The 13,363-nt window shown below is 44.0% G+C and overlaps 8 protein-coding genes across 8 annotated transcripts; 2 read left to right on the forward strand and 6 right to left on the reverse strand.

Moving 5' to 3' along the window:
• Positions 1 to 231: 231 nt before the first annotated feature.
• On the reverse strand, positions 232 to 531 carry N7478_009145 (uncharacterized protein; the record flags this gene model as incomplete). Its single annotated transcript, XM_056925359.1, has 1 exon — positions 232 to 531. The coding sequence occupies one exon, from the start codon at positions 529 to 531 to the stop codon at positions 232 to 234; it is 300 nt and encodes a 99-aa protein (XP_056778085.1).
• Positions 532 to 2,783: 2,252 nt separating this feature from the next.
• N7478_009146 (uncharacterized protein) lies at positions 2,784 to 4,564 on the forward strand (the record flags this gene model as incomplete). The annotated part of the gene is made up of 3 exons (XM_056925360.1): positions 2,784 to 2,791; positions 3,068 to 3,527; positions 3,602 to 4,564. The coding sequence occupies 3 exons, from the start codon at positions 2,784 to 2,786 to the stop codon at positions 4,562 to 4,564; spliced, it is 1,431 nt and encodes a 476-aa protein (XP_056778086.1).
• Positions 4,565 to 5,223: 659 nt separating this feature from the next.
• N7478_009147 (uncharacterized protein) lies at positions 5,224 to 5,860 on the reverse strand (the record flags this gene model as incomplete). Its single annotated transcript, XM_056925361.1, has 2 exons — positions 5,224 to 5,685; positions 5,723 to 5,860. 2 exons carry the CDS (start codon positions 5,858 to 5,860, stop codon positions 5,224 to 5,226), a joined length of 600 nt encoding a protein of 199 aa, XP_056778087.1.
• Positions 5,861 to 6,024: 164 nt separating this feature from the next.
• N7478_009148 (Aldo/keto reductase) lies at positions 6,025 to 6,337 on the reverse strand (the record flags this gene model as incomplete). Its single annotated transcript, XM_056925362.1, has 2 exons — positions 6,025 to 6,159; positions 6,233 to 6,337. The coding sequence occupies 2 exons, from the start codon at positions 6,335 to 6,337 to the stop codon at positions 6,025 to 6,027; spliced, it is 240 nt and encodes a 79-aa protein (XP_056778088.1).
• A 587-nt stretch (positions 6,338 to 6,924) lies between these two features.
• N7478_009149 (uncharacterized protein) lies at positions 6,925 to 7,736 on the forward strand (the record flags this gene model as incomplete). Its single annotated transcript, XM_056925363.1, has 2 exons — positions 6,925 to 7,584; positions 7,635 to 7,736. The coding sequence occupies 2 exons, from the start codon at positions 6,925 to 6,927 to the stop codon at positions 7,734 to 7,736; spliced, it is 762 nt and encodes a 253-aa protein (XP_056778089.1).
• An 827-nt stretch (positions 7,737 to 8,563) lies between these two features.
• Positions 8,564 to 9,391, reverse strand: N7478_009150 (cupin domain-containing protein; the record flags this gene model as incomplete). Its single annotated transcript, XM_056925364.1, has 2 exons — positions 8,564 to 8,968; positions 9,353 to 9,391. The coding sequence occupies 2 exons, from the start codon at positions 9,389 to 9,391 to the stop codon at positions 8,564 to 8,566; spliced, it is 444 nt and encodes a 147-aa protein (XP_056778090.1).
• Positions 9,392 to 9,810: 419 nt separating this feature from the next.
• N7478_009151 (type 1 glutamine amidotransferase domain-containing protein) lies at positions 9,811 to 10,575 on the reverse strand (the record flags this gene model as incomplete). Its single annotated transcript, XM_056925365.1, has 2 exons — positions 9,811 to 10,187; positions 10,254 to 10,575. 2 exons carry the CDS (start codon positions 10,573 to 10,575, stop codon positions 9,811 to 9,813), a joined length of 699 nt encoding a protein of 232 aa, XP_056778091.1.
• Positions 10,576 to 12,500: 1,925 nt separating this feature from the next.
• On the reverse strand, positions 12,501 to 12,960 carry N7478_009152 (uncharacterized protein; the record flags this gene model as incomplete). The annotated part of the gene is made up of 3 exons (XM_056925366.1): positions 12,501 to 12,579; positions 12,630 to 12,720; positions 12,783 to 12,960. The coding sequence occupies 3 exons, from the start codon at positions 12,958 to 12,960 to the stop codon at positions 12,501 to 12,503; spliced, it is 348 nt and encodes a 115-aa protein (XP_056778092.1).
• Positions 12,961 to 13,363: the final 403 nt, after the last annotated feature.

Here is a 13,363-nt window from a genome sequence, read left to right on the forward strand (position 1 = left end):
GACGATGTCGTCGTGCAGAGCGACTGGGATTTCGTTTCGTTTGCGGGTTAAGGCAAATCTCGATTTTCGGTTAAAGCCAATTATGGTCCAGTAGAAAAGCGTCCCCTCGCGTTTAGCCGTCCGATTCTGTAAATATAGAGAACAATATTATTGTTCCTTTTCGATGTAGAACTTGATCGCATCGTTCGCTTTGAGTTCAACTTCTGCGCAGCCGACGAAAACAGTCGCGCGCTATTCAATTTCCCAACTTTGATAAAAACAGGCAAAGTCAAGGCGTGCTTTCCGAGCCTCCACTGTCAACCATAGCCCATGAAATCCCATACTTTTGCAATAGCCTTCATTTGTCACACTATTTTGCAAAGTTTGCAAGTGGACATCATCAATGCCAAATTCACGTGCCAGTTCCTCCCAAGAGCTAGCTTTGAGCTCCTCAAATGCATTAACAATTCTGTCAATTTGGGCCTGATCCAGTTTCTTGGGCCTTCCTCGCCTCGAATGAACCGTTTTCACTCTTCGCAGACTAGAAACCATGGCGTCGGTGATGTGGGTATCGTATAAGAATTTGTTAATGTAGTGAACAAACTAGAGAGATGGATAAACATAACAGAGCATTCCACTGCCCTAGGGGTATGTGTGATAACCACATCGACCCTCGAAACCTATAACAGGAATGCTTTTTGATTTGTTCCCAGTTAATAGTGCTATTATAGTAGCATTCCGTTGGCTGTTTGCTCTTTTCTTACTTAGCTGAATGGTGTTACCAATTCAAATATTTGGGACTAACCTTAGCTTCGGACTTTTGCTCCTTCAGACTGAGATGTGGTGATGAACACGAAAATGTGTTATGCGATACTTATGGGTTAAGCGGGCTAGCTACCCTTTCTATTATCGCTTTGGACTACGAACACCAGGACCTAAACATCGTCGCAAGTGCTTAAACGTTTAAGAAAATTATAACCCCCAGCTTTTCTTATAACTGTCTGCGGACCTCTTGAGGGTGGTACTTAGACTAAGTCGCCTATTATTAACTGCTAGGGCATAAAGAAGTAAAATTAATTCAGTATACAATAAGTATAGTGCCCAGGTCTCTTCTACGGAAGCAGAGAATGCGCCTGAGGCAAAACATCTTGCCCGATTCCGTCGTAGTGACCCCAGCATGGGGAGGGTGCAGGATGTTCAGGGTGCAAAATAGTGGGCTTCAGGGCGGCAAGAGGGGATTTCCCGACGAATCACAAAAAACGGGTGAACAAAAAACATACAACAGTCAGGATTCGCATGTGGTCACCCACCATACTACTAACTGACCGGCGTGTAGCTTAAGTACGGCTGAGCGGACGGGAAGCCCTGTTCTCCACACCCTGTGGTCGTATGTACCAATTGAGTATCAACTTGGAATATATAGATTGAGTATTCTATGAGTTTATTGTCGGGCGAGAAATGAGTGAGTGCTGCTTTAGGACTGTGTGACTAGAATGAGATAGGGTGATTGTGCAATAGACAGGGTGAGGATCCGGGTGAGAGCGGGTGAGAATCATCCTATGTCGTGCGACCTCGCACTAACCCTTTCAGCTGAGCAGGCACGGGATATCATTGGGCCAAATACCTGTCCCTGAAACAACGGATCTCTTAGCATCTGCACTTCGCCCCAATTCGAAGCGATATATCATGAAGCAACTGGGTTTGCCCAAGAGCTCTACAATTGGAGCATAGATTATCTAAATGAGGAGACACAGATTTTTTCCTACAGATACTCAGAAAAGTACAACCAGGAATTTTGGGCGGGAGGGGATTTGGTGACCACATGGGAATCCTGACTGTTGTATGTTTTTGTTCACCCGTTTTTTTGGATTCGTTGGGTCTAGTGCCCTTGCCGCCCTACTCTTCAGTCAATTAAGCCCCTTCACCTGAATGCCCTGAACGCCACTATTTTACACCTGAACCTCCTGCACGTGCCTGAAGCGCTGACGTAGCCTTACTCTTCCCATACTCATTTCTATCCAATCTCTACAATCTAGTCTGGGCTCGGGTACTCTTTTCCGTCGGTCGCAGTAAGGATTCTCTATACATCTGGATCACCGCGCTGATCAATTTATTTCAAACATTCAAGGAAAGGTGTAGTGGACTATCTATAGAAATCCTATTCCCACTCTTATCGTCTCCTTACTGATTCAGAAATTTTACGCATGAATCGGGATGGAATAATCGTGAATCTGATATGCCTAGATAGAGTTGGGTTCTAATAAAGACCGAAACACTAGAAATGAGTATTGCGCTCTTATGGCCAATTCTTGACGCTGCTCCTGGCCTAGAAACTTTATGTTGCATCACTAACACATACGAACGCTCAATGATAAAAAATAGACACCCAGTTACGTATGAGACCCCGTGGTTTCGACGCTGCCGCCCAACATCACACGCTAGAAGGGGCTTAGCGACGGCGGTTAACATGAGCATCAGGCATCATGATTCGATGTTCAAGGTTTCCATATGTACTTTTTTACACTGTCACACCCACAGTCTGCCCCACCGAGGCTATGACAACTTTCTCAACGTACGGCGCGGGAGACGGGCGTTCCCACTAGAATAAGGTTCGCCCCGTGTGGAGATGATTTGTATTTTTGTATTTTTTTTTGCACTCTAATTACGCCTTAACACGACTTACGGTCCAACTTTTACTTGTGAAAAGTACGACTTTGACCAAATGATGGACAATCACTTGAAGAATATAAGACGCTTGGCGCTTTGCGATCGAAAACGATGTATTAAGAAGATTTTCCGCAGAAATGGCATGGTATGTGTTGTATTTGGCTTCTTCCACAACTTCCTTCTATCCATGGTTGTGACTAATAGAAATCATAGTTCCAGGTGCAGAGCAAGAATCTGGCAATCGGAAATACAGGTGACCATGAAAAACAGTGAGCACTATTCTAAGCAACTGGAAGAATGTCAAAGCTCTCGAAGACCTTGCCAGTGCTCTTATTCGAAGAATTTATATGACTTGTGGGCATTCTCCTGTCGCACGATTGGTACTATCGACCTTCCGCTGACATACTTTCCCTTCTACTAGTTACGAAACTAGAACGATTAGACTGTTCGAAGACCGAGCCGAGGAATTTGTCATTTATGATGATATCCTGCGATCGCAACTCGAGAAGCAGGGCCCGGACCGTGTGTATGGATTGAAGAACACAGGGAATTTTGATTCTCTTCTCTCCAGCTCAGCCCCGCCGGAACTTGCAAATGAACCAGGCGATACTATCGGAGACATAATCAAACACAAACCATTTGATTCCGATACAGATCCTCTGCTTTTTCCATTCTTACTTCTGGAGGCAAAATCCGAGTCCAGCAATAATGGATTCGATGACATTCAAATTCAATCCGCTTTTCCGATCCGAGCACTTTTGAAGTTACAAGGAGATTTGCAAGCTAGTTCTTCCATACCTGATCCTTGTATGGCCCCTTTAGTCTGGTTCCTTGCATGTCGAGGTGATGCGTGGAAGTATACGGCTGTTATACAGTCCCAGGTGAAGAGGGACTCCCCACTAAATTTGTGAGCTGGTTCAGACCTGTCACCCAGTCCAAAGCTAATATTATAAAGGAAATGACAATACTGTGGTCTGGCTCCCTGATGCATAAGGATCAGGCTTTGCAACTTGTTCTGATTGTTGATTATATTATGTACTGGGCCCGCGACATATATCGCATTGAAATTCTAACGCATCTCCGATCAATTGTCACCGGTAAACTCTCAGACGAAATTACTTACAGAGACAGTGATATGTTCTCAACATATGGAACCATCTTTAACTGGATCCCACCCGCAAGAAGCATCGTGACCGAGGAAAAGAAAAACTCACGCTCTGCTGTAACTGCCGATGAACCTGAAACGAGTCTGTCAGACTTTACAACAGGACGGTTCAGCCACCAAAAGATCCTCAATACCACAATTTCAAACACAAGGCTTGGATCAGTTCGCTCAGCAATGATTTCACATTTTAATTTCGATTGCCTCTACATCACATCCGATCTGATCCCTAGTCTATTTGAATTGATTGGAGGTAAACATCAGAGCAAAGATCGCATTGAGTCCGCAGCGAGAAGTTTCGTAAACTTCTTCACGCAAATTGATGAGACATTGGTAATGTCTGGAAAGAGCCTGGAGCTGTTTGAATCACTATGGACTGGATCTAGCCGTTCCAGTTTGGAAGCTTACCCAGAGGAGCTTTTTGTCACCATGGAGGCAAGTTGGTATTTTAACACTTCTTGGGATATTAAGCGCAAAATATCATGTCTGGCAATATCTCGAACAGCATTTGATATGCTGACAAAAGCTGCCAACTTTCTAGTCAAACATAGAGGGGTCCAAAACCTTGAAAATACTGAGAGAATTTGCCATGAAGACAAAATCCGACTTTTGGTACAGTGTCTCGCTTCTGGGCCCCCCTGGCAGGTACTTCTTGCCACAATATCGTCAACTTTGCTTACTTTGTACCCTTTCCCTTTACGGGAAAGACATGATTTTACACCCCCATTAGAAGCCATTGGATTTGGCTATATTTGAGAGGCAAGCGCTGGTCCTTTCATCCAAACGATTCTACGTCAATAGATGTGGGCACCTACCAAGCGTATGACTGTCTCAGACGCCGAAATGAGAGCTGCCCACCGTATGGGCATGACCATTAATAATGTTCGTAATTCCAAGCGCAAAAAAGGAAAAAGACATCCCGGACACGAGGATTGGTCATTTAAACGTATCTTGGAGTGTCAAAAACAGATAAGACAGCCGAAGCACATTTTTCTGACCACTGCGCCCGATGCCTCCTCAGCCAGGAACACAATGTCTCATCCTCGGATTATCGAATATTCTCGGGTTCCAAGATTTTGTGCAATATAAGGCAAGATTTCGAAGTATTATTTTTGAGTATAGTCCCCTACTCCAAACCCTCGAGTTCTTTGTACATAGGTCAGAATAGGCATTGGCGAGGCCATACGTTTTATCAGACTCGAAGAAGATTCTTCTTTCCAATAATTATTTTTTCATTTACAGGTTTAATTTTTACGGCTATACTAACCTTGGAACATTCAAGCATGGACTTTGAATTGAACTCGCTCACGCTGCCTGCTCGTGGCGTAACAATTTTTTTAAATTGAGAGTGGATTCATCTCGGAGAATTTTCTGTTTTATACCTCCACGCGTCTGCCCTCTGGGAGTAACCGACTCTATCTCTCAGATGGATGGATCTGTTTGGGTACATAGAGCTCCTCCAAGTAACGTATCTCCTCTTCTGTTAGCTGAACGCTGATGGCAGCCACAGCTTCATCTATGCGATCTTGACTGTTCAGACTGAGAATGGGGTTCTCGTTAGGATGAGCCAAGCACCAAACAATCGCAACCTGGGCCATAGTGATGCCTTTACCTTTTGCAACTTCCTCTACTATATCAATAATCGCCTTGTCGCCTGCCGATTCTCGATCACGGATAATGCTTTTAAGACTGCCATCAGTAGACTCGCGGATACTCGAGCGAGAATCCCACGCCCTGGCAAGCACACCACGAGCTATGGGGGACCATGGAGTAAGTCCGATCTCTGTGTCCAAGCAATATGGAATCATCTCGCGCTCCTCCTGGCGCGCAATGAGATTGCGAAGGCTTTGCATGGAAACAAACCGATGCCATCCGTTCTGTGCGGCTATATTCTGGAGAGTCTGAAAATCCTACGCAGCCATCTGGGCGTGGTGCATATTCATTAGGTCTTATATCAGGGAAGGCTCTTTTTCTGAACACGAAATGACTGACAGAGCTAGCACCGATGTATCGAACTTTCCCACCGTCAATGACATCGTTCAAGGCCTTCATAATTTCCTCTCTGGGGGTTCCACGATCCAAACGATGAATCTGTAGCACATCGATATGAGTCCCCAGTCGCCTCACACTTGCTGCGACTGCGTCAAAAATATGCTTCCTTGACAGTCCAACGCGGTTTACCCGTTCTTTTCCATCATTATAGGCGGTAGCTCGATTTATCGGTTGTCGGCCTTGGTCGTCCACGCCGAATAACACTTTGTCATAATGACAACGCGATCGCGTGGTATTTTCTTCTGTTCCAGAAACTTCCCAATAATCTCTTCGGAACGACCGTGGGAATAGATATCCGCCTGGTTCAGTATCATGTCAGAAATTTTGGGTATTGAAAAAAGCAGCTTTTTGTGTTTTGACTAGGACACAGACTGTATCCCAGGTATTAGTGCCTTTATTGTAGGCATGCTCGAGAAGGAGGAAAGCTTTTTCCTCATTGAGGACCCATCCCTGCCACTCGCTGCTGCCATAGGACATAATCCCGAGAACAATTTTGGAAATCTTGAGTCCGGAGTTGCCTAGCCTGATGATTGTTGGAAGTGCGTTAGATCCATCTGATTTGGCTTTCACCAAGAGGAAGATAATAGAAAAAGCAATATCGAACATATTCCATCTTGCCTTCCATATTCATCATTGAAGTAAAGTAATTCCTAGGTAGTTGTGAGCAACAAGCCTGTTTTCAGTCAGCAAAGTGAGGAAAATTAATGCAGCACGAAAGGATGGCAAGCAAAATATCTTATGAGGATGGAAGTTCTCTGGAGATATGAGAACGCCGCTTAAAGTCCGAGGGATGACACGTCGGGAAAACGGTAGGTTCAACCTTAGAACCTATTAAGGTTGAAAGTTTAATGAGCTTCTATAATTACAAGTATGACGGACGTCTGCTCGTTCTACTGAGCTTACTCCTTCAAGGCTTGCCTCGGAAAGGCACATCGGTTAGGTTCAAAGGTACCGTAATATTACCGTATCGTTCGGCTTGGTTCACGCATGGTTATAGATAAAGAGCAGGGCCCTCTCTTATCGCCCCGAGAGCTTTCCACATTGGTTCAAACCTCAGTGCAAAAATGATGGACAGAAAGTTTGTTCTTATCACTGGTGGAAGCAGAGGTGAGTGCCTAGCCTTCAAGGTATCGTTTCGTTTGCTTCAATTGCTGATCAATATCGTCACACAAGGGATTGGCAAAAGTCTGCTTTCGACATATCTTTCAAGGCCGAACTACACTGCCATTGCTGCTCTCCGTGATCCAAACACTTCATCATCGAAAGAACTAGAAACTCTCCCTTGTGGAAAAAATAGTGAGCTTATTTTGGTAAAACTCGACAGCTCCTCGGAAGATGATGCATGCGCCGCGGTCAAAACCTTCGTGTCCGAGCATCATATACAAAAGCTCGACATAGTGGTTGCTAATGCAGGAATTTCAGCTTATTTGGGTAAAGCGACCGTTACGCCAGTCCACGAGATATTCGAACATTTCGAGGTCAATACTGTGACTCCTTTACTGCTATTTCAATCTACGAATTTCCTGCTAAACGCTGCCTCGATCCCAAAATTTGTGATCATATCATCTGGTGCTGGAAGTCTGAGTGGAGTAGAGAATCTACCAGTGGAGAACACTGCCTATGGCACATCAAAGGCTGGCGTCAACTTTGTCATGAGAAGGATTCACTATGAAAATCCGAATTTGATTGCCTTCTCCATCAATCTTGGGTGGTTTCAGACAGATGTGTGTCACTCTCCTGACCAACTTCTTTTTCCGAATGCTGATTTCTCTAGTTGGGCAACCACACTGCCATAGGAATTGGAATGGTTGTAGCTCCTGTCCCTATCCAAGACGGAGTGAACGGTGTCATCGAGCAAATTGGTGTGCCTACCTGAGAGAAAAGTTCGGGAAAATTTCTTAATTATGATGGAAATTTGATCCCTTGGTGAAGAACCCAAGATTATCAGAACTACTGATTTGGGTCAATATCATTATAGAGCTTCCATAGTGTCCGTGAAAAGAGATATGAAAATTGGCTATGAGGAATCTGAGTAGGTAGTATTACTCAAATAGTGATATTCACTCCTGGAAATGTAATTTCCATGATATAGTTATCGAAATCCTACACGTACTACACCATAATTTGCAAAATTATGTCGCTGGGACTAGAAATATCGAGTGGGTTTGTTTTTTTCAAGTCACTTGCCGCCTCAGGAGCGGAATAATCAGTTTCAAAGAACAAATAGCTTACCAGTGAGAATACTAGTATCATCGCTCATGATCCTAGCGTCGAAATATCCCAAATTTCCTTTTGTGGGATTTGCTCGTACATTTTAACCTACCTGTAACTTCGCAGTAAGTCCGACCGAGTGGGTTGCGTTGATGACCGTGCGTAAGTTAGGCATTTCCACTAGGGCCGCTCGCTGACGCAAGTGGCATCAGCGATGTAATTCTTACCACTGTAATACCACTATGCTGAGACCATATCCAAGATGCCAGTCATTCAAAGAGTAACCGGAATTCTAAGCTATAGGATGTATAGACCCCACCACCCGAGCGTGTGATGGAATTGTCAAATCACAATTGACATATGTTGAAAACGAGTCTGTATCTCTATCCACGATTCGTTTATTATCACCGAATAGCATGAACTTCAGAATTCGATCAAATTGCCCAGTGAATCTTTAAAGCCTTGATTTTTTTCGGGCCTTGGTAAATCGATCTAAGTATCCATCTCTTGCTGAGATCTATTAAATGGCATTCTCAAAGCTTGCCCTTTTTGGCTATATTCCTCTTCAGTCACAGCTTCGTGCCATACAGTGCTCCCAATTTCAATAACGAAGTGAGTCATAATGCTCCCATAATCCGCTCCATGCCAGTGGGTAGTTCCAGCTGGAGCCCAAACAACATCACCAGTCTTCAGGCGCTGTGGAACGCCGCCCTTATCGCAGATCCAGCCGCTACCAGCGATAACTTTTATCATTTGTCCCTTTTCATGAGTGTGCCAATGGGTTCGGGCACAAGGTGCAAATGTGGCATTGGCAATGCCTGCATCTTGGTCGATATGGATCGGATCCAGAAAAACGTCACCGCTGAAGGTTTCAGTGGGCTTCACACACTTAACGTCCTATCTGAAGCCATTCGGGATGACAAGTGATTTAGGCATGATCGCATACGATGTGCTCTAAATAAATAGGAGTTGGGTTTAGCTAATTCTCATGGAGTAGATCAAAACGGAGCCATACCCTGAAATTCCTCTTTTTGAAAGATGGTGAGATGAAACGATTGAAATCAGTCCGGAGTCAAAACAGCTTTTTGGAGGTAAAGACCTTACATCACTATTTAAAGATCCAAATTTTACCCTGTAGTCACCAAGCGATGCAGAGCTTTTTTCAGTCTTCTGCGGCAAAAGCTCAGCAGAGTCAGCAATCAGCAGATTTCACTGATGTGCCAAGAAGTTCCACTAAATCCCACCTTTAAGTCCGATTTGCTTACATCGGCACTTCCCTACCGACGAGGCATTTCCAAAATCCAAGGCATATTGCGGCATTACAACAATCATTTGATGAATCGTCTGTGGAGTACAATACAATCTGACTGGAATTACTAGCTAATGGCTAAATTAAGACTAGCGTGTTTCGAAGCAGGGTTCGCGAATGAATGTCTAATTTCGAATATTACTGTAACCCATAGATGATCTCAAACTCTCCCACCATGACGCCGGGATGATGGAGTACACGCCGACCCACATTTAGTTTATACCAAACATTCTCTTCCAAACCAGTGGCTTCTCACCTCTTCGCAAACGAACTGTAGGTGATAAGCCTGGAGATGGTGCAAGTTTTCAAGTCAAAGCTGAAAAAAAAAGTGAGAGAAAAAGAGAAGGTTGTTTCTGAATTTTTGAATATTTCACAAGCGACCTGTTTACAGTTTCGATTCTTTGGGACTACACATCTCTTTGATCAGATTTCATGCCATAATCTTCAGCAAGGTGTCGCCGATCACTGCAGCACTTCGTGGGTTTTGTCCTGTCACTAAATTCCCTCCATTCCCGCTAACAACCACTTTTACCTCAAATAAGCCATCAGCGCTCTCAAACTTTGCTCCGCGTTTTCGAAGCTCCGATTCCAAAAGAAATGGCATGTCTCTTGTGAACTGCATATATTCCTCCTCCGCGTCAGACAAGCCCGTCACAGTCTGATTTGAAACAAGATACGTTCCGTTGGATAGTTTCACATTGACAAGAGCAGCAGGGCCATGGCACACAGCTGAGACAACTTTGGAGGACTCATAGAATTCGCGAATCAAAGCCTGGGAAACAAGATCGGTTGCGAGGTCAAACATCGCTTTAAATTATGTGTCAGAATTCCATTGTGTGCAGTATATCGTGAAAACAACGGGGTTCAACTCACGACCATGACCACCAACGTAAAATATGCCCGCAAACTCAGCCGATCTTCCAAGGAACGAGGACAACTTCTCGGTTTCTTTCCACAAATTCTCATTTTCTTCTAAAAAAGCCTGACAATCAGAGTCGTCTTTGGTAGCTTCAATAGAGTAAGGATCCAGTGGTGCCTCTCCGCCAGCTGGAGAAGAGATGACGATGTTGAAATGGGGCGCAAGCTTATTGTAGGGGTGGACAAGTTCAGGCAGGTACCAGCCAGTAGGGGTCCCCCGACTAGGCAGAGTTGCCTGGGAAGAAAGTACGAAGAGGAAGTTGGGCTTTTCGATCATATTGAAAATAGTAGAGGCGTGGCCGGGTGACGTGTATGGGTTATTCATGAGACAACAGCAATATAACTCCCGGTACGTTGAAGATCTACGTTCCTAATGGTCACATCCTTTGCTTTATAGTTGAAAGCCCAGTGACTGTCACTCCAGAGTCGAGACATGCACGGGCCAAGGTTCACCCGGTATTAAAAATATGACCACATGAACTTTAGCTGAGGGAAATTCGACGGACTTGTGCTAAATCCGCTGCAAACCCCGCTCTTGCTCAAGTAACAACGAGAATTTTATCAATCGCATTCCAGAGAGTATCATTTTTGCTTACCTACATATATCCCCACTCGGTGGGACTCTTCGGATTTACAGGCTTAAATCCTTGCTACACCTCCGTTATAGCCGATCTTCCATACTTCTTTCTCGCAATCCTGCATACACATCATTATGCCCTACACCATCACTGTTCTTTTCCCCAACGAACCAGATGCCAAGTATGACATCGAATACTATGTCGCGCACCATATGCCACTCATACAACAACATTGGAAGAAGTACGGGGTCCAGAGCTGGTCCGTTACCACGTTCGGTCCTGGTCCGATGGGGCACAGCCTCCCTATACATTCGGAAGTATTGTCGTTTGGGAAAGCAAAAAAGGTGTCGAGAAAGCCTTCGAAAGTATTGAGGTCACGGAGATCATGAGTGATGTTCCCAACTTTAGCAATAAGCAACCGCTGTTCTTGTTTGGTTCGCATGTTGGGGAAGCAAATTAAATATCTCACGACAATCCAATCAAGATCCATTGAAATCAGGTATGTTCACATTTGACTTATTTCTGACTATTATATCTAATTTGAAAAGTAGTTAATTAACTAGATGTCGTCTACGTGGTTAGTAAGTTATACCGTCCAGGGTGACTTTCTTTTGTACATTGTCATTTACTTAGATAGCTCTGAGAGCGGCATAAGTAACCTTGGAAGCAACCTGATAATTCTTGATTAGTCTTTTACTTTAAGAACTCCATTTTGTAACAGTATCGAGTTGATGCTCTTCCATATGATATTTGGCTTTGTATATTTGTATATGTTTTGGGACCATGGCTGCATCCTAGTTGTTACAGTTCAATAGATTTGGCAGTGGGAGTGCCTCTTCATGGGTATATTCTTTAGCTCTACCTAGGTGAATACTGGCCAGGTCCACTCCGCTATGTGTATACCCCATGGTTCCAGTGATAGTCACCTAATCGATTGTATCTATCTCCGAGACCGACAAGAGACGCGTCAGGACTGGAAAATGTCAGTTTGAGAGGCCTGCACTCACGCCCAAACAGAGAAGCCCTTCGAAACTAGCGTCTTCAAGTTTCGCTCACCCGTCGCTGATGTTGCGGCGTCCTCCAATGCCTACAGGACTGTAACGTGACATGCGCTACATCAATGTTTGTACCAACTCTGTAGAATCCTCAATATATTCGCAGGAAATTCGGAGCAGTGTACTCCCAAGTATTCTGTATGAAAGTTAGCTCCGCTGTAATTCATCGGCTATGATGTTCCAGTCCTTCCCCAGAATACACAGTCCAGGCGAGTTCGCCATCCTATGGACTGCTTGTCTCGATTTATCGCATGGATAGGCAATCCACATTGCTTGGTAATCGAACAAAATAAGGGTGTATAGTGATTAATCATTGACCGAGCTCAGATTCCTACAGTCTGCACGAAATATCTTCTAGAACAGGATTTTATGATGGATATGCAAATGATGGCTATGACTCAGACAAGAAAAACATTCAAAAATCACAAAGTATCAAAACTATAGGATATCTACGAATCATTGATCCATAAAATACCGGAAAACAAGACAGGCCTAGCAGATCAGATCGACAGCCGATGTGATATTTGATGAAACGGAATGAGGTGTCCGATTCTCGATTCGGAATTTTCTCAACAATCATCGCCGTAGTCATAGTCAAAATCGGAGTCATACGCCCCGGTAACATCAAACGGAATAGTGATAGACCCGCTAAGCAGATATTAGCAAATTGTGATCTCAAAAATATCGAAAACACATACCATGCGTGTTCATTACAATAAGTCACTGGCATGCCCCCTTCTTCTGGGTTATCCGAGTAATCATAGTTCAGGGAGAACCCATCGATGCAGTCTTCTCAACAGATTAATATAATTGAAGATAGTGGTTTGAAGGATCTATCATATTAAACATACCAAGGTCATTATCCCCAGGGAGTGTACCGCCCTGGCATGTTTCGGTTTCCTCACCGGTCACATCATCGGTTACAGTCATTTGCCCGTTTGTTCTTCCTTTAAAATTCACGCAAGCCAAAGTGGAAGAAGAAAAGCCAACAGCTACAATAACTGTTGCCACGATCTTCGAGCTAATCATTTTGATAAAATAAGATAAAGAGATATCTAGAAATCGAAGGCTGAAGATTGAAAATTGAAGAGTGCTTTGCTGGAGAATGATGCGATACTGTTGATAGTTGTCTTTGAGAAGGTGTGATATAGTCCCTTTTATAGAGACCATGAGCAAGCTTGGAATATACGTATAGTTCACTGTCTATTAGTAGTATAGGGGCCAAACAAAGGTGCAATATATATTGTTACCGTCTTCAGCAGTGATGCCCAGGAAATCTTGGAGTCATTTTCTATACTTGTTTGAAAAGAGGCCATTGGAGGACGGTGATGTCACGCTTTCATGCTGAGCTGTGCCTTTTCCGGACCCAATACAGGTGTAGATGAATCTGATGGAGATAGATTTGCAAACTTGAAAGCTATACAGGAAAGGA

Source organism: Penicillium angulare (genome assembly GCF_028827245.1).
Source record: "Penicillium angulare strain IBT 27051 chromosome Unknown utg000005l_segment0_segment0, whole genome shotgun sequence".
In the NCBI taxonomy this organism is placed as follows: Eukaryota; Fungi; Ascomycota; class Eurotiomycetes; order Eurotiales; family Aspergillaceae; genus Penicillium; species Penicillium angulare.